This window comes from Phacochoerus africanus, chromosome 1 (genome assembly GCF_016906955.1).
Source record: "Phacochoerus africanus isolate WHEZ1 chromosome 1, ROS_Pafr_v1, whole genome shotgun sequence".
NCBI lineage: Eukaryota > Metazoa > Chordata > Mammalia > Artiodactyla > Suidae > Phacochoerus > Phacochoerus africanus.
The window spans coordinates 250,737,555-250,756,121 of record NC_062544.1 but is presented as its reverse complement, the minus strand read 5'-3'; the positions used below and the strand labels follow the sequence as shown (position 1 = coordinate 250,756,121).

At 36.1% G+C, this 18,567-nt stretch overlaps 1 protein-coding gene across 2 annotated transcripts in view; it reads left to right on the top strand.

Moving 5' to 3' along the window:
- Positions 1-268: 268 nt before the first annotated feature.
- The window catches only part of CADM2 (cell adhesion molecule 2), a 1,078,779-nt gene continuing 1,060,480 nt past the window's right edge, over positions 269-18,567 (top strand). Inside the window, exon 1 of one of the 2 annotated variants that reach the window (XM_047794400.1) lies at positions 269-967. In XM_047794400.1, the coding sequence (XP_047650356.1) occupies positions 907-967 (61 nt within the window). In that variant the 5' untranslated portion in view covers positions 269-906. The remainder of the gene's footprint in view (positions 968-18,567) is intronic. The other variant, XM_047794392.1, reaches the window with a different exon arrangement.

Here is an 18,567-nt window from a genome sequence, read left to right as displayed (position 1 = left end):
AATGAAGTCCTCCCCTTTAAAGTTAGAGCCAGACTCTCGGAGGAGGTGAGACCGGCTGGGGGTGTGTGAACGGGGGGCTTCAATTCTTCCTGCCCGAAGGGTCCTTGAGAAGCCTGTTTGTTTTTCCCGGCGCCTGTCTCCACCCATTCCTTTCCCTCATTGGCCAGGCCTGGTGGGCGGGTGTGTTTCCATTGGCCAGGGGGCGGTGTCTCTCCCTGGCCAGGGTGGGGGCGGGGCCTCCGCCGCGCTGAGCTTGCCCTTGTGTCTGGTGCTCTATAGAGCTGCTGCTGCTGCCGCCGCCGCCGTCGCCGCCGCCGACGCCGCTGCTGCAGCCCGAGCATCCGGGAGCCGCCGCCGCCGCCGCCGCCGCCGCTGCTACCGCCTCTAGCGCCGCTTCCACCGCTGCCACCTTCTCTCCCAGAACCCCGAGACACCCCGAGCACGAGCGGCAGCTGCTGCATGCTTGCTCCCCCTCTTCCCCGCCCCTCCCTTCCGTGACCTACCCAATCCTTGCAGCCCTCGTCCGCACCTTCTCCGATACCCCGGCGTCCCTGCACCACCTGCTCGGACAGCCCCAGCGGGCGCCGAGACTTGCTGTGCGCGCTGAGAGCAAGGCAAGCTCCGAACCCATTCCTGGCAGACTGACTGTTGCGGCTGCACCACCAGCAGGAGAAGGAAGAGAAGAAACTACTCTGCTCACCGAAACCCCATTCTGCGGGTGCTTCGCCGTTGCCGCTTCTGCTGCTGCAAATCCGCGTTCGCGGGTTCGAACACCGCAGCGGCGGGGACCCTGGGTCTGGTGGTTTCCGTGAGGAAGACACCCGCGGAGCCCTGCGCTCTGGTGTCCCGCTCACCAGCATCTCTTTGACCCCCTCGTTCATTCCCCAACCCTTTAGAGAAGGGACCATGCTTTGGAAACGCAGCGCCGTTCTCCGCTTCTACAGTGTCTGCGGGCTCCTGCTACAAGGTAATCCCCGCCCCACCGCGGGGAGCATCAACTTCACGCCCATTCCCCATCATCCTCACTCCACCCCATATTTCCACTCTCCCCCTTACAAGTCCCCCAGTCCGGCTATTTCCAACCCCTCCCCCTACTCCCCGGTGCGGCAGGGGGCAGTGGCAGTTTGCTCTAGCCCTTCCAATCTCTAGCGCTGGCTCAACCCTGCTCTCCCAGCAGTCAGCCCCTTAGGGGCACCTTTCGCCTTTTCATTCACCTGATCTTCCTACATCTCTCACTCTCCATCCTCACCAGCAACACCCCCCCCCCAACACACACACACACACACACACACACACACACACTCCCACGCCTTTTGGCTGGCAACTTGTGCCTTCTCTGGACATTCCATCCTCCCACCAACCCCCACCAGCCACCTCCCACATCACTCTCCTGACCGACCCTCTCCATCTCTTGTCATCTCTTTAACCTCTCCCTCTTCGGGTCGCCTTTCTCTTTCCCTTTCTTCCTACCATCATCATATCCGTGTGTCTTTAAAAAGTGTGTGAGAGCCTGGGAGCGAGCTACGGAGGGCGAGAACAGCAGCAGCGGCAGCACAGTGTGCATTGCAATAACATCCCCGGGGGGGAAATGTGTTGTGAGACGTGTCATTCACCTAGGAAGAGGAGACTGTCTGGGATTAAAAAAAAGAAAAATTAAAAAGAGAGGGAGAGCGAGAGAGAGCTGAGAGAGAAAAGAAAAAGGAAGAAAGAAAAAAAGAGTAAAAGGAAAAAGAAGGAAAATAAATAAACCAAGAAATAAGAAGAGAGGGCCAGGGGGAGGGAAAAATTAAAAGACCTAAAGCCACTTTATCAACAAACTGACTTTTTAAATTATTATTCAGTCTGTAAGATTTTCCCTTCCCTTTTTCTTTCTTTTCCTTCTGTCTTTCTTTCTTTTCCTTCTGTCTTTCTTTCTTTCTTTCTTTCTTTTTTTTTTTTTTTTAAAGCCAAGAAATACATGCATCCTGTAGTTACTTTACTGCTAAGGGATTTTTCGCTTAAATTTCCTACTCTCCATCTGCTCTCTGCCGCTTCTATCCGTAATTAATATTACCCTTTCACGTGAAATGTGAGAACCCCTGTGACCGCAGTGGAGGGAAACCGCACAAAACACTGTTATTATGCAAATCACTGGGTTAGGATGCAGACTGGCTAGGGAACTGGGGTGCACTTTTCCCCAGACCCTCTCTTTAGGAGGAGAGAGGAGGGGGCTGTGTGGAATGGGAGAACGATGCTGATTATATGAAATAACGGCAGTGTGTGGAGTAGGAATGCAAAGGGAGAGCACACTTTGGGTGGTGGAGGCAGAGGCATCATGCTAGGGCTGAGTGGGCAGGGGCTGTAAGGTGGAAGATTGTTGCTTTAAAAAGAGTAGTGTAGGGATGTGGTTTGAGTGTGAGATACAGACAGGATGGATGTGAAATGATGGTCCATATGATTTTTTTAAGCTAGGTGAGTCTTGATTTCTTGATAAATCTTTGACCACCTCTAACTCCTCTGTAATCATTTGTATATTTGTGTTGTGGGAAAGATAAGTTGGTCAAATTTATTTGAACCTCGGTAAAGGAATCTGAAAGTAAGAGACATGTAGAACCACAGGCGTGCAAAACCCAATCGGCCTTTGGAGGATTTAAATGAGGTCAATGAACCATCTTTCAGCAAGTTCTTGGAATGCATCCTCTCTCCTATCCTCCTCTGGGATATAGACCAGGACTGTGTTTTATTTATGAATATTTATGAATGTGAAAAAGAGATAGTGGACAGAATTTTCCCGAATTAACTAACTAAACTTGCAGAGATTCTTAGAATATTTTGTAGTAGTTTTGTGTATTTTACGTTTGATGTAAATTTTAGATATGTCATGTGCCAGAATCCCCGAGAAGGCAGACAACCCATTCTTTCTGCTTACACCTCCTGGTCCTATTTCCCACCGCTTACACCCCCACCCTCAGGCAAGTAACCCAGTGGCTGACACATTACTTGGGTTTCTAATCTGTGCTGAAACATCCTCCCAGAGACCCCACTTCACCTCTCAGTAACTTGCACTTCTCAGCTCCGCTGTGTGTGTGTGTGTGTGTGTGTGTGTGTGTCCGTCAGTGTGCGCGCGCCCGCGCACTGGCGTGCACCACGCCGGGTAAGGGAAATGTGATGTGGGGAAATCAGTTAATTTGGTGATTGCGATGAAAATTCGACACCGCTGGATGTGTTTTCCATGCCAGTCTGTGTTGCTGGCCTCCGCACGTCACTGCACACACTGCTGGGCTGGTGCGAGAAGATTATTTATTATAGAGCATGTGGGCAATGGACTGCACTTGGGGGTCGCTCCTCTCTGCCTTCAACATTTCCCTGTGAATTGTCTATTCAGTGCACTGCAAAATAACTGTCTGCTGGTGCCTCTCTCTCTCCCTCAGTCTGGAGGAGGATTTACTCTTTTTCTACCAGGAGAGATTCCATCAGCTGCATTCTTTTTTATTAAATACATGTAAACCCTTAAGTATGTAATATACAATTAAGACAGTGCTGCTTTTCACAGCAGACTGGTGGGGGTGTGTGGAAGGGGTGTGGGTATACCAGAGAAAATGGACCACTGCAACTATAAGCACCAGCATCAGACCCAAATAAATAAGTATCCTAAACAGCAATTAGGAAAGAGTACCAGCTCAAGGATATATGTGTACTTCTGAGTATCTTGATTAGGCCATATTAATATACCAAAAGAGAGAAAAGGATTTAAAAAAAAAAAAAAAAAACTAGAAGAGGGAGGAAGCACAAAGCCCCATTGGATTGTCTTCTCATGTTTATGGCTGCCTCACATTTATCAAACACTGCTGCTCCACAGACACATCGCACTTTGTTGATATTGTCAGTTCCTGCTCAGACAAATTGTTCATGCCTTCCTTGTCTTGGTCTTGGCTGAAAATGTTGCTTCAGGGTCCAAGTTTATGTTTCTCCCACCACTCTACTGTTTTATTAGGGCCTAGTTAGGTTGTAAAATGAAAGCTTTATTTCCTAGACATAGATTAAATACTTAGCAGGTCCTTCCTTTCCATGTGCAGGGAAAGAAGGGTAGCGGAAAACTAGTGAGCAAATGATTTTGGGCAGGGGTAGTCTGCTCTACATGCTAGTAGTTATGACTAGGCAAATACTATACGCAGTCTACAGTCTCTTATTTTTAGCATTATCAGCACTGTAGTGGTATTCTGTCTCTTGTCATACTAACCAGTTTATTTAGCCTTTGTATTATTATCCCCTTTCTAACACTATGCATTGTTTTAGATAAGAAGACTCATTCTCTGTGGTTTCATTGTGTTTTACATTGCCACCATTTTTTTTTTTTTAACTTTTCCTAGGAAGTAAACTCAATCTTTTGGCTTGCTAGTATGTAGAGTGATAAGCCAGTGGTGAGATTCAAGTTAATGATAAAATGAGTTTTTTTTTTAAAGAGAGGCTTAAGTACTTCTGTTCTACAACACCTACCAGTCCATCCTCACCAAGTTTTTGGGAAATGAATAGTTAAATAGAAAATAAACATTTTTGACCAAAGTATAACTTGGAATGTAGACTACTTAGATGACAAAATTTGATTAGGTGTTAAGCTATACAGCATCCTTTTTTTTTTTTTTTCCCCTCCATCATAGAGGAAAACTCTGGGGCAAGGGCAGTGTATACTTTATAGAAATGAATTTCTTTAGAATGAGGAGTGTAAAAGCTTGCCACCTGTAACTAAGACCTCTTCTTGGCTACAGAGTAGATCCAGTTCAATTGCTAACACTCCCTGAAGCTATATCCATTTCCATGCCTGAAGAGGCCCTGCAAAGATGGAGACTGTCTTGTTTAGCACAGGAAACAATCCTAGAAAGAACAAAGATAGAAAGCAAAATGTAACCAGAAGAGACTCTGATTTTGTTCAGGACTTTATTTCCTTTTGAGAGTTTGTTATACAAAAACACATCCAATACAAATACTAAGGCTTTAGGGTTTGTTTTTGTTCTTTATTTTTGGAGTTTATTTTCATTTTTGTTTTTTCCTATGGGACATTCTCATAAATGATTTGTTGTACTTAGAAAGACCCCAAATTTAAAGTCTGTTGGACAAACATATTACTTGCCTTAGTGTGTATCATGTACCTCCCCTTACATTTTTAGAAAAAAATATTATAATAAAAAGTACACTTGTATGCACTTAATAAAATACTGATAACTTAATTCTTCCTAAAAGCATGTTTCCCCCACTCTTTTACCTCTACTGTAGCTATCTCAGTCATGTGGAGCTTGACTTATGCTGAATGCATTTCTGGGGGTATAGCTCATCCCCCCCTTTTTTTTGATTAACCACTGAAATTTTGAAAAATAGATTTTGTGCATAAGAGTCAACCACTATGACCTAAAAAACCCCAGACATTTAGTAATTAAGAAAATCTCTCTGCAAATATGAGGAGTCCCTAGACTAATTTAGTACCAAGCTATGGCAGCTTACTTCATTGTCTTATCCTCATTTCTACAACTGTTTAAACTCTGGGAACATAATATGACAAAGGTAAACATCAACTGAGATGGCTTCTTCCTGCCTTCTCCACGAGAAGATCAGATTCTTGAAAATTTTTGTCCTATGTTTGAATAGTGAGATAATGTCATTTTTTTCTGAAAGAAAAACTTACTTAAATCACTTAGCAAGTGGACCTGCAGAAATGATTTGGAAGACATCCTAAGCATGCATTTTAAAGTGGCCTGAAATCAACTTCAAGTGATAATCAATTTTCTTTTAAAAAATAGTCTATGGGATATAAGGTAATTGAGACAAGTAAAATGTATCTAATATGACAGACTGGTGGTACATTAAGAGTGTAACATAGACAAATCATATTGTTGTTTTATTTGATCATGCTGACATGCATTCTATGAGATTTATTGATAAAGAGTCCTTGTTTTAATAGACTTCATTAAACCTCCTTGGCAAAATCGCCCATTGTGCAGCAGCTGCCTGAGTAAATTGAGGAGGCAGCAAGAAGGGAAATTACAGATCAAGGAAGTAGAACTCACAAGCTGAAGTCCAAAGTCTTTTGTGGAATTGGCAGATACTGGTTTGTCTGGCCTCTTAAAACAGCTCTATTGACTGATTTATATAAATTTAAGCTTCCTGAGGGCAAACCCTAAGCTTTACTTATCTGTGCAATCTCCTTATTCTCAATTTAGTAGATACATAATAAATAGTTTGGGATTGAATAATAGGTATGTCCTAAGTAGTGATGATGGAGTTAAATGTTCACTTCTCTTCCTAATATATTAACACTTAAACTTTGGTAAATGTGTGTTTAAGAATTGAGTTTAACATTTTGTAGGCTGTATTGGTTTAGGAAATAGTTTTCCTGTAGAAAATTGTCAGAGCAACAGCTCGATATATATCTTTAAATGAATGCAGTTTGACCACTTGTTCTTTAACATGAGGTTTTGCTACCCATTTTTTATTATTTTCCATAATTAAAAATCCCAGATATTTTGTATAAGATTACAAACTCATGAAAAAAAGGGGCATGATTTAAATTTACTGAACTGATTTAACCTAAAATATTTAAAAGGACAAATTCATTGCCAACATTTTATTTGAAAATGTCAAGCCTTTTTGGAGTGCAGTTCTGTAGTATCAAAAAAAGACATCTTCTGCAAATTCCTGTGTAAAGAGGTGGGTGAGGATTAACCTAGAGCTGTGGCAGCTGAAGCCCCCTGCTGTGTGATGATGCAAATGGCATCTCAGTCCTAATGTGCTCTGCAGCGGCAGGCAAGCGCTCAGGAAAGCAGTCATGTGGCATGAGTGAAATGGGAAGTCTTTTCATATCTCATAGGTTGTAGTGGACAAGAACCATCCTTCAGCTTTTCATATCCAAGAGTATCCAGAAAGTATTTCTAATCAGGTGAACTCTCAACAAATCAAAAGAAAGAATACATATTTTGTTTAGAAATTAATAAATAAATGCTAATAAAATTATCAACATTTTCATTGAAAGAATGGTGAATAGTGCAAACTTGCACCTATCTTGCAAACTATCGGGACTATGGATCAGTTTAATGAAGATAAGTAGCAAAGTTACAATTGAATTTCTATGCAGTTATTTACACATGTTGGACCTAGTAAATATTGAGCTGGGAAATATTCTGTTGTCTTTCTCTTCCTTTAATGAATAAGGAGTCAGTCCCCTGACTTTTTTCCCCCTTATTACAGCATGCTTTATGGGAATACAGAAATTTTGTGTTAACTTTGTGTTAATTTTGTGTTAACGTCAAACCAGTAGAGAACATTTCCTCTCTGAACAATTTTATTTAGCACACAAAAACATCAAATAAATTCCTTAATAAAAGTAAGAGTTGCAGACCAATTTTTATTGGCAGCCTATCATGGAAGACTATAAGATAACAGCAACTAATGTAGCATTGTTTATTTTGATTCCATTTGCTACAGAATAAAATAATTGTGCATACTACACACATTGATTTTTATTCTAGAAATGAGACCAGTTCGTCCTGTTTATGTGTTCAGTGGGTTTCAGATATGAAATTGTTTTCATCTTAGAAGTATGTAATATATATACAAATTAGGGAAGTAAATATTCTGCTTCATTAGGTATGAATTAAATATTAATGCCAAAATCAGAGAAGTAATTATTGAGAAAGGAAATATTCCTCAATCATTTATCTATATATATGCACAAACATGCAAGTTTAAGATATACAGTTATTTTTAGATCTTTATAATTTTGTAAGTAATTAGAGTTTGGGGCTCTCAGGGATGAAGTGTGAGGAAAAAGGAAAAGTTTATTTTGTTTACATTGGTTTTCTTTAATGAAGGTTAAAAATGTATTTTGGAACACATTTTCTTAGGCTGCAACAGTGATTAACTTTTCCACTTAAAAACACACGCAATGCAAGCTTTACAGTTTCTGAATTTGCAATAGAGCTGAGCATTTATTCTGGATCTTCTTTTGTGCTTATGAAACTGGGTGATGAGAACCTACAGCTACCTGAGTAGATGCAGGACTGAGGTTATGAGGAGATCTTCCATAGAGAGAGCCAGCCATTAATTATTCACATTCTATTTTAGAGGTCTTTGAAGTAAATATTAAGACAGTCATTATTCTACATTGGGGATAACTCTTTCTGAGTCAGCAAATAGTTTTCACTTGAATATTTAAATCATCTTTCAGCCATTTGAATGCTGAAGGAGAAGCCCCTGTTTGGTTGGTTAAGTGATTATTCTGGGGGCTGGATACTGACATCCTTAGGGATTGTTTAGAAAACAAAAATAAGCATTCATTTGCTTTGAGGAGAGAAAATTCTTAAAGATAAGTGTAATCAAATAGTGCAAATAATTTCACATTAAGCACACAAAAATCCATTTATCTGTTAAATTGACTCCCCTAATAATTTTATGTATTTGATGATGGGTTATTTACAGTAACAGTGCATTGTTTATAAAGTCATCTTTGGGAACAGAGTGAGAAAGCACTTTTCCTGACAAGGATGTGCTGCCGACGACTGCTAAGTATATAGCTGTTATATTGATTTTGGTGTAATTTATAAAGCCAATTAATTTTTTCTTGTAAAAAAATATTTTTAGCTTCTTTGCTTAAATTGTCTGCATTTAAAGATGCAAGCGCCTCCCATAATGCTTACTTAAACATCAAAGCCTAAAATTTATGGTGTGTAAAATATGTTTCTAATTTTGTAATAAATTCTTATTTTACATTAGCTTGTCCTATATCCCCCCTGGAAAAAAATGTCCCTAACTTCTATACCTTCCTCTGCTTCCATACATTGCATGTACTTTACATGTCCTCTGTTTTCAACTTTAAGTAGTAGACTTTGGCAGAAATGAGAGATGACTTAAATATTTGTATTTAAAATTAAATAAGAAAATGCACAGTAAGCTTCTGATTTGTCATTCCTTTATAACAATCCATTTTATGGTCTGAAGTCTGAATAATAACTCATCTTCCTTTACACTCTCTAGGAATATGATGTCCCCCCATCCCATACTGTGCTGCCAACCTGAAAGACCCATTAAAAGACATTAACGGGGAAAGAAAAATAGTTAGAGGGAGTTTTGCTAAACCTATGTACTGAATACACACAGACTGGGTGTTTTTTCTTTCGGCCTCCAAGGTTTGTATCCCGGTGTTTTAAGCAAGGATAAAACATATAAAATGTACTTTTAATTGTTTTTGTTATTGTTATTATTGCATTTTGTGAGAGTTCAACCTCCTTAGTCTCATAATAAAAATGGCAAAAAGAGGAGGGAAGGAATGTGACAGCCAGCCAAACACACAGAAATGCCTGGCAAAGCGGACTAAATTAGCATATGCTAGGCTGAGTATTTCCCTCTGTTGTTACATAACCCCTTTCTAATAGAAAATCGCTTCTCCTACTTAACCCTTTCAAGAGGTTTAGAATTCTCTTACTGATATATTTTTATTTTGCTTCATTTATTTTCTCACGAATTGTGTAAATCATCTATTGAAGGGCTTTTAGGCCAAATTCTTTTTTTTTTTTTTCTCTTCAGCCTTTCTGTATACAAATGTTCCATTCTGTGCTCAACTTCAGGATTCAAGAATCAACTTTTCTATAGCTTTCACTGAGAGGATCTAATTAGCATTTTAGGCTCTCTTTACTCATGTGCAGCTTTCTTTAGAAAATGTATTAGTTCTATGAGGTTCCCTTAAGGATTCATAATACTCTAGTTTGTTACATGTACTGTGATATTCAGTGTGCCTTAATTATGCACGTGTCCTCATTTCAAAGCCTTTTCAGGGATCATGTGGATAGAACAGGGGTTTGGCTGTAAGTTCACTGTCATGTATTAATGTGTAGGTGGTATTCAGAGAAGGATGTTTCTGAAGGCAATTATATATCTATGACTCCAGTATAGCAAGCAGTTACTCACATTCTACCCTTACTAGTTACCCTGCCAAGGCAGAATGAAATTCACCATTGTGATACATAATACAGTATCTGTTATTTCTAAATAGTTCTTTGCTCTGGGAATGAAATAAAATTATGAGTGAAAATGTGTATCCTCTATCCTGAATAGGGATTGTTTCTTTCATGCTCCCAAACAAAAAGAATAATCAGAAATTATTCCTAAATCAATACTCAATTCCTTAACTAGCCCATTAACACGTTTTGCTATGGTGGGATCTTGAAGTTATGCCTGGTATTATTTAAGGCTATAGATTTTTAGAGAGTATTAATTGCCTGCAATCTTCATGGGCTGCCAAATGTCAGTGTACTGCCAAATTTGAGACATTATGTTTTCAGTTTTTTATTTGGAGGCAATGTGGACAACTGTGAGAATATATAGGAATATTGAACAAGTAAAAGAGAGGGAGAAAGAGAAATATATCTGTGGAGCGATAGCTTTAATAATTGGCTCATTTTAGTACATGTGACCTATAACGAGGATATTTTCCTACATTGCCTGAGTTTGAGAGTATACTTATTTTAATTTGTACCCCCTGATTTACTTGGATTCCTGTGGGTAATATATCATCAGAAAATTTGGTTTAGTTTGTAAATACAACTGTTCCCCTTTTTTATGCCTATTGCAGTAAAAAGCGTTTTGCAAGTTGATAGTCTAACAATTTTAACCAATGTTTGTTTCATTATTTTATACAACTGAATTATTTTTGCAGCCATGTTATTATTAATGGTAGCTCGAAAATTCTAGTGTCCAGGAACCTACATAAGTTTTTTATGAGAATTTTTGACCAGGATTTTTCCTGATGTGTTTGTTTTAGTAGACAAAGGAGTGAAATCTGCCCTTTACTGATTATTTTAAGCATTTATGTCTTCTTAGTTCATGAGAGAAATAAGCATTTTATTTTGTCTATGTTATGATCCACAAAACCCCTACATATATTTTTATTATAGTATTTTGAATGTTAGATATTTATCTGTCTCTTCTAGTGGACTATAAGCCCCTAGAGTTCAAGGTCTTAGCTTTCATTTTATTTCAAGTGCTTAAGAGAATGTCTGGCTTGTGTCTTTTTTTAATGTTTTCATTCCACTGATTGATTAGTTCTCTTCCAATCTATTTAATCTTGACACATGTCTTTAATTGGATCCAAATAATATTTAAGTATTTATAATTGCCACAATGCCAATACAGTATTCTGAGTTGAATAAATATTTGCAATCAATTTTCTATTTATATGTAAAGTATAGGGAGAAGACAAAAATTGATACTAAGAAATGTAATTCTAAATAATGAGATACTTCACAAAAAAAAAATCACTCCTTTCAGTTAAGATAGTCAATTCAAATTTGCCTTGAGAACACTTGTCTCATAGCTTTGAATCTTCCTAATTTCTCTGGGCGTTATAACCCCTTGTCTTTTTTCCATACTCTAAAGATTGTATCCCTGGCCCCCCAAATATTCCTGATGACGACTTTGGGTAAACACGAAAACAAATCATTTTATTGTTCTATATAGAGTAGCTGGTATTTCTGGATAAATGCATAAACAAAGAGGAATTACAAACTGACCTTGATCTGCCAGATTATCAGTGAGGACTGACCTGCTTTTGTTAGTGCCAAGCTGTAGAGTAGAGGTGCTCTGAATAGACCCTGAAGTACAGATTCAGGGTACATTCTTCTCAGTTTAACTGGGGGAGATTCCATTTGTTTTATTTAAAAGGGCTTTTAAAGAAAATTTCATACACACACACACACACACACACACACATATGCTTAGTCATACTTCTGCAATTGAGGACATACTTTGCTATGGTTGAATTTGATTTAGTTTTCTTTTTGCATTTTGAGAGATGGTGGGAGGTAGGATGGGAATATTAACTGCTTTATGAAGAGAATTTAAATATAGTTACTGAGAGATGAACACCAAGGGAGAAAAGAGATTCTACAATTTGTAGTGACTCTATTTCCACGTAAAGTGTTTTAAGAATGCTTTTCCTAAAATTTCCCTGTGAAGTACAGTTTTTCTTAAAAGTTATACAGTTTTTCTTCAGATTTAAAAAATCAATTTCCCTGATGTCATTTGGATTTTGGACTGTTTCATGACTATCATTTGAAAGGATATTATTAAATAGGCTACATTAAAAAATCAAGATTTACTTGAAATCAAATCACTGTATCATCCTCATGTGAAAATATACATTCAGTTAACAAATATCCAAAGTAGATAAAACTAGCTCAATTTATTGAGGGTTATTGCCACTTTACGGAGTTGATGTTACATTCTTCCATAGATTCTATTAGTATCTACAATCTTGCTTTATGTTAAGATGTGAAATATCAGTATGATGTAACAGCAGTGCAAGAATATCCTCATCTTCAACACAGCCTCAGTTCAGCCCTTGCTGATCCACTTTCTAGATCCTAGTAAAAAAGGGGAAGATAATTTGGGGATTATTTTTTGTCAACCATGTCATCGTTTCGGTGAAAAATATTTTAATATATTACTTAATTTTATTCATTATATTGATATATTCCTATAAATCTATGGCTAGAAGTGACAAATTTTAATTTTTATGTGAACTGCATAATATCTGAAACACTGGAAATGTGTGGAAAAATCACACCTTTATATTTCTCAACATTTTTGTGATAACGGCCCACTCAGAGATTGGATTTTCAGTTTGATATAAGAAGGAAGATAGGAACTTTATCTGTTACTTTAAATGCTAAAGAATTTCAGACTAAAGTTCTTGTCTAGAGTCACCAAATTAAGAACAATGCCCATTAATATTCATCGAAAGAATATTGTACTAAGTGCATTGTCATTATAGAAAGATTTGATGCTCACTAGCATGAAAAATAAATTTTGTGTTCAAAAACATTTACGAATATATTTTTAAAAATTAAGAGACTTTTGTAGAGGATAATTTTATGTCCACAGGCTTGTTTTTTTAATTTTATTTATTTTTTATAACTTAGAAATGCTTTGGGTCGGTTAGACTAATAGCATTGTGAACTCCATTCAATTCTCCATGTCCTTTCACATCTATGTGGTAGCTAAGTTCAAGTCGACATAGCTAAGGTTGGTACAAAGATAAGTTCATAGTTTTTTAAAGGTCTGTTAGAGGTCATTAAAGTCAGATTTACTTTAAATTTCTGTTTTGCTTTACCTAATTTTGTTGATTGTGCAGAAACAGACAATCAACAAAGCAGAAGAGATTATCTTTGAAGGATGCGACAATTTAAACGTAAATTTTGTGATACAACAGCTATAGTTCACAGATGGGTGTGAACAGGTTGAGACTGATAATGTTTTTATTATTTCATAATGGCTTTACTATAGGATAGTAGTGAACGTGACCATACATTTGCAGTATTTCCTCCTAAGACCCTCACATCATCTTGGTGTACCAAGATGGAGAATGGGAGTGACTTGGTGATAGAGAAAGAGGCAGTGGTAGATAACCATGATGCTTGTGTGGAATACAAGCAGCAGCTGTGCCAAAATACTGTTAGTATGAGAGTGGTAGGGACATTGGCCCGGTGAGGGTGTTTTATTTTGTAGTGAGAGTTCTCTGTTCTATAGAGGGAAGAGATACCATTGGACTAATTTAGATTTTGATTTTTTGAAGTGTCCTGAAGCAGCAAGACAAATGGTAGGAATCAAGGAACCAAAGCTTTCATCAAAGCCATGCCCCTGTTTTAGAGATGAGCAAGTTACTTCTCTTGCAGCTTAGTATTTTCATCTGTGGATTGAGAGATTGGAACCACATCCATTCTTTGATAATACGCTGTAGAAGGTTCTTATGGATGATGGCAAACTGCATAAATGGCATTTTTCTTCTCATTTTCCACCTAAAGATGTTTTATAATGCAGTCAGTATAACATTAACTGCGTACTCTTAAAACACCTTTTACTAAAATTTAATTTTTTATATCGACTCATGAATTATTCAGTAGTTTTTATACGTGTTGAGATTTTTATTCTGATATATGTATCTATATAAATTTCAGTTGTATTGGTAATAAAAAAAGAAAGAAAGAAAGAAAGAAAGAAAACTCATTCCTCTGCTAATGAGTTTTATAAATTAATTACTGTAGCCATCAGCCTGAGTTTGGGTCATATATATTTTTGTATTGAAATTACATCCATAGATCAATTTTGAAAATTAGTAAATTTTTGGCTCCGTTAGTCATTTTTATTAGAGAGTGGATTGAAATGTTTTAATTTTGAGTTCAGTTTTGTTTTTCTGTGCATTTAATATGTGTGAATGTGTAAAAAATTCTATAATCATTTTACTTTTCATAGCCTTTGGCTTTCTTAAACATAACATTCATTTATTGATTCATTTTTCAACAAATACGTACTTGAAAGCAGTGTCGTAGATGTTGGATGTACAAGTGAACAAGATGGAAATAGTTTCTGCCCTTAATCAGCTTACACTGTAGTGACTGAGACATAGAATAGCAAATCAAAATATTGTAACACCTTATTTATTTTTCTTTGAAATAAAAATAAAAATGTTATTTTTATGTTTTCCACAGTAATACAATGTGGATATTATCAATGAGGATATGAAATCACTGATTTAGCAACAATATTAAAACCTCTCTGGGCTTTTAACATTTTTATTTAAGGTTGGATTAAAGGGCTCTCATTTCTTCCAGTCGTTTATCCTGAAAACATTCTCAGTGCGATGCTGGCTTCTTCCTTTCTTTCTTTCTCTCTCTCTTTCTTTCTTTCTTTTTTTCTCTTTCTTTTTCTTTTTTTATTACTGATACAACTTGAAAGAAGCTGACAAGTGAACAAGAAATATTCAAGCATGCTCTATTCTAACTGATTTGTTCAAGAGGATGATTCATTTAATTTCATAAAGGCTCAGTGGGCCAGAACTGTAGATGACCAGGTCAGCAGAGGGAATGTAGGGGAGAAGAGGTCTGTGAGAAGGATCTATGTAACAAGCAACAATATTTAGTTTTTTAGAGCTGAAGTTCTGCTTGAGCAATTCTGATGTTACCAGCAACAGTCATTTAAAGAGCTGCTGATGCCTCAGGGAAAACATTTTTAAAGCATCCTATCTAAAAACAATGCTCCTTGTACTGTGTCATATCTATTAGAACTCCATCCCTTGCTTATATTATAGTACATCGTGACTGATTAAAACCTGTGCTACTGTAATGTGGCTTCTTGAGAGTGCCGATTAAATGTTGCTACTGAAATATTTCCTCCTACTGAATCTCTCTGAATATGATTGAAATATTAATCACCTGGTAAACAAAGCTGGAGAACAGAGAAAAGTATGATTTAATTTTTAACTAAAATGTCTAAAATTCTATAAAAATTTTTATACAATTATTTAAAATGTTAGAGAAAAAAATACAAAATCATATGAACATACTACAAATATTCTTGACTTCTTTATTGTACTTCTTTAGTATTTAACTTTGACTGATGACCTCAACATGCAAATCATGTCGTATTTCTAATAGATTATATGGTATTTTTGAATAGTGTAACTCACTGGCCAGTGGTATCCCTGTATATCTTGTAATAGATAAGATTGGAAAAAATTGATGTATCTCTGGAAATCATAATGGTGGTGGTCTAGCATGAATAGTTACTCTAGTTAGAGACTTATTTACCTGGATTTTATTCAACAGCACATTGCATAGCTAGGAAAAAAAACCTCGGTTTAACCATTATCTTTAATTTTGCTTTCTTTATATTTTAAAGGAAACCTTAAAATTAAAGCAATTCAAGTAAATGCTCTGTTGAAGATGATAATTTGCAAGAGTGTAGTTTTATATGAAATGATTTATTTTGAAAGTATATTCAGTTTTCCAAAGTAAATCAGAGATACACACATATTTGGAAACTTTCCTAGAGGGAACTAGGTGGTGCTGTTCTGTCATGTTTGTGTCCTAGTGACTTCTTTGGTCTGTTCTCAATTCATTAAACATTTTCATACAATAGGTGCATTAGATAAGATACAATTTGGTCTATATTGGCATTATTTTTATTAACCAACTAAGCTTATGTTGATCTTGCATCTTTTTTTTCTCAGTATTTTTGTATAGCAGATAAAAACTGTCTTTCTAAGCAGTAAGCTATGTCACAGTTCACAATGTCTCTCATTTCTTCATCATTTAAAGTAATATATTAAATTCTAAAATCTTCAGATAGTTATATCATTTTGTGTTTTTAAATCCTTTGGCTATTTTACTTGCCAAAACTCATTATTAATTTAATCAAAAATTAAAGTGGTCAAAATTTTGTGCAAAGTTGATTGATTTAATATAAAAATGCCACAGAATACATAAGCCCAAGGAAAACTTATATTATTTGAAATACTGAAAAAAGTTGAGTTAAAACCTTTAAACAAAGAGAAAAAAAATTTCACTTGAAGAGAAGTTGTTTACTTAATTGAGTTCCCTATAGGAAAAGTGACCTCAATGATACCATGTTTGAAGATATCATTAAGTTAATTGTGTCTTCCAGTGATCTTGGTGGTACCTGGTAATCCAAAATGAAATAACCAGCTTATTTCAGACTTAATAACAACAAAGTTACTCCACTGTTCACTGTTAGTACACTGGTATTTTTGAGGTATATTTTGTTAGTAAGAATTATGACTTCTTTCAGATGCCATTAGGTTTAGGGAATCAGATATGAGAAAAAAAGGTTTCTTTTTTTTTTTTCATCAAAAATCATCTTGTAAGTTATACTTCTTAATGATTTTTTTGATACCTTTGGAGAAGAGTATATCGTAATTTATTATCTAAAGTAAATCTGGATATAAAATAAGGATAAAAGTACTTTAAGAATCTACCTATGTGTTTTCTTATAAAATTATATTGCTATCATTTTGAGTGGGGACAGATATAATTTACAGCATTTTTTTTCTGATGCAATACATCCTTCTTGCTGCTATCTATATCATAGAACATTTAAGTTTTACATTAATAGAAGAGTGAATGTTATATAGAAAACTGTTTTCTTTTATCTCTCAAATCTTTTATCTTTAGAAGACAGAATCAATATGGAATTTCAGAATGGTTCCATGGCATGTTATTTTACAATGCAGAGAGATAATCTCTGAGATGAACATCTTCTAGGCTAATAAGCCTAAGTGCAAGTGTGGTTAAACTTCTGTTCGCATGTCAGGTCTTCTGGAATAATAGGGAAGTCACAAGATTTGTGACTTCCATTTTAAAAGGGAGAATGCCAGTGGCTAAATGTTTGAATGCCACATTTAAATATTTGTCAGATAAGAGTTCAGAATGGGGGAACTGAATAAGAGAATTGAGATTATTCATTCACAAGAATGCCTTCATTTTCTATCAAGTGAAAATTTTCATAAGAAGGATTAGGTAACTTCCATTTTGTACTGTCATAACCTTAAAATGTCAAGAAACCTAATAACAAATAAATATTTTAGGATTAGATAAAAAGTGTTTAGGTGTTAGGTATTAATTATTTGTAGTACGAAAATACTTTCTAACTTTTAGGTACTATCATGAGAGTAAACTTGGAAATTATAAAGGGTATTCATAGATTGACCATATCTACCTGGTCAAAAACATGCAGTGTGTTTATGATTTTTCATCATCCTTTTTTGAAAGTTGACATTTTGGCAGCAATACTACTAATAAAATACTCAACTTGAATATATTAGATGCCAGATTTATCTTATGGAAAGTTAAATGGTACTGTCATCAGGACCAATCCTTTGTAGACAGCCTATTTTTAAAATACACCCTACTTTAAATAAAGCATGATGTTTGGTGAAAAATATCTAAATCATAACTGCATATATTTTAAGATTATTTTTCCCTCCAGAATATATAAATTGTACAGGTTATTTCATTCTTTAAGTATCAAAAATACAAAAACCTATATGGTAAGTCTGGTGACTGCTTATTGTTTTAGAGATAAAATTAGAAGGGAAGAGAATAAAACACATCTCTGGCAATATGCTTTCTTCTTGGACTCAGGCTCCAGAATTAACACCAAAAATACTGTATGAATTTTTCATAATTTATTTTGATTATTTATTAAAGACCTAATATTAGAATAAGAAGAGGCTTTCTTCACAATTATTTTTGATCAAGATTAATCTCAGGCAGTGTAGCATAAGCCATTTACTGTTAGTAATCAGTGCCTGTAAATAGATTACTTGGCATGTCATTTTTTTCAGAAAAGCATCATCTTTCCAAATGCTTCTTTGGAAACTTCTGAGGAGGATCCTTTTCATCTTGTCATGTTTTATCAATGATAAAAGATTTATATCTCATGGATCTAAAGGTATTTTTCACTTTAAAAAGTAGAGTAAAGAAAGAAAACAACAATGAGGGATTTCTGGATTTCTTTTGAGATCTGAGTCAGAGAGCAGAATAGGTAAAAAAGTCAGAAAGGGACTGAAAATAATTAAGAGAATAAAAGCAAAGGTATCATGGAGAGGATGAATGGTAGATCTTTTGTACCTTTAAGAATATTTTTCTTTATTATGCTGATAGAAAATAGAATTCCAAAAAGTCGATACAAAATTATAGTTGATATTAATAAATCAAATTTTGATGGACCCAATAGATAGAGAATAACTAT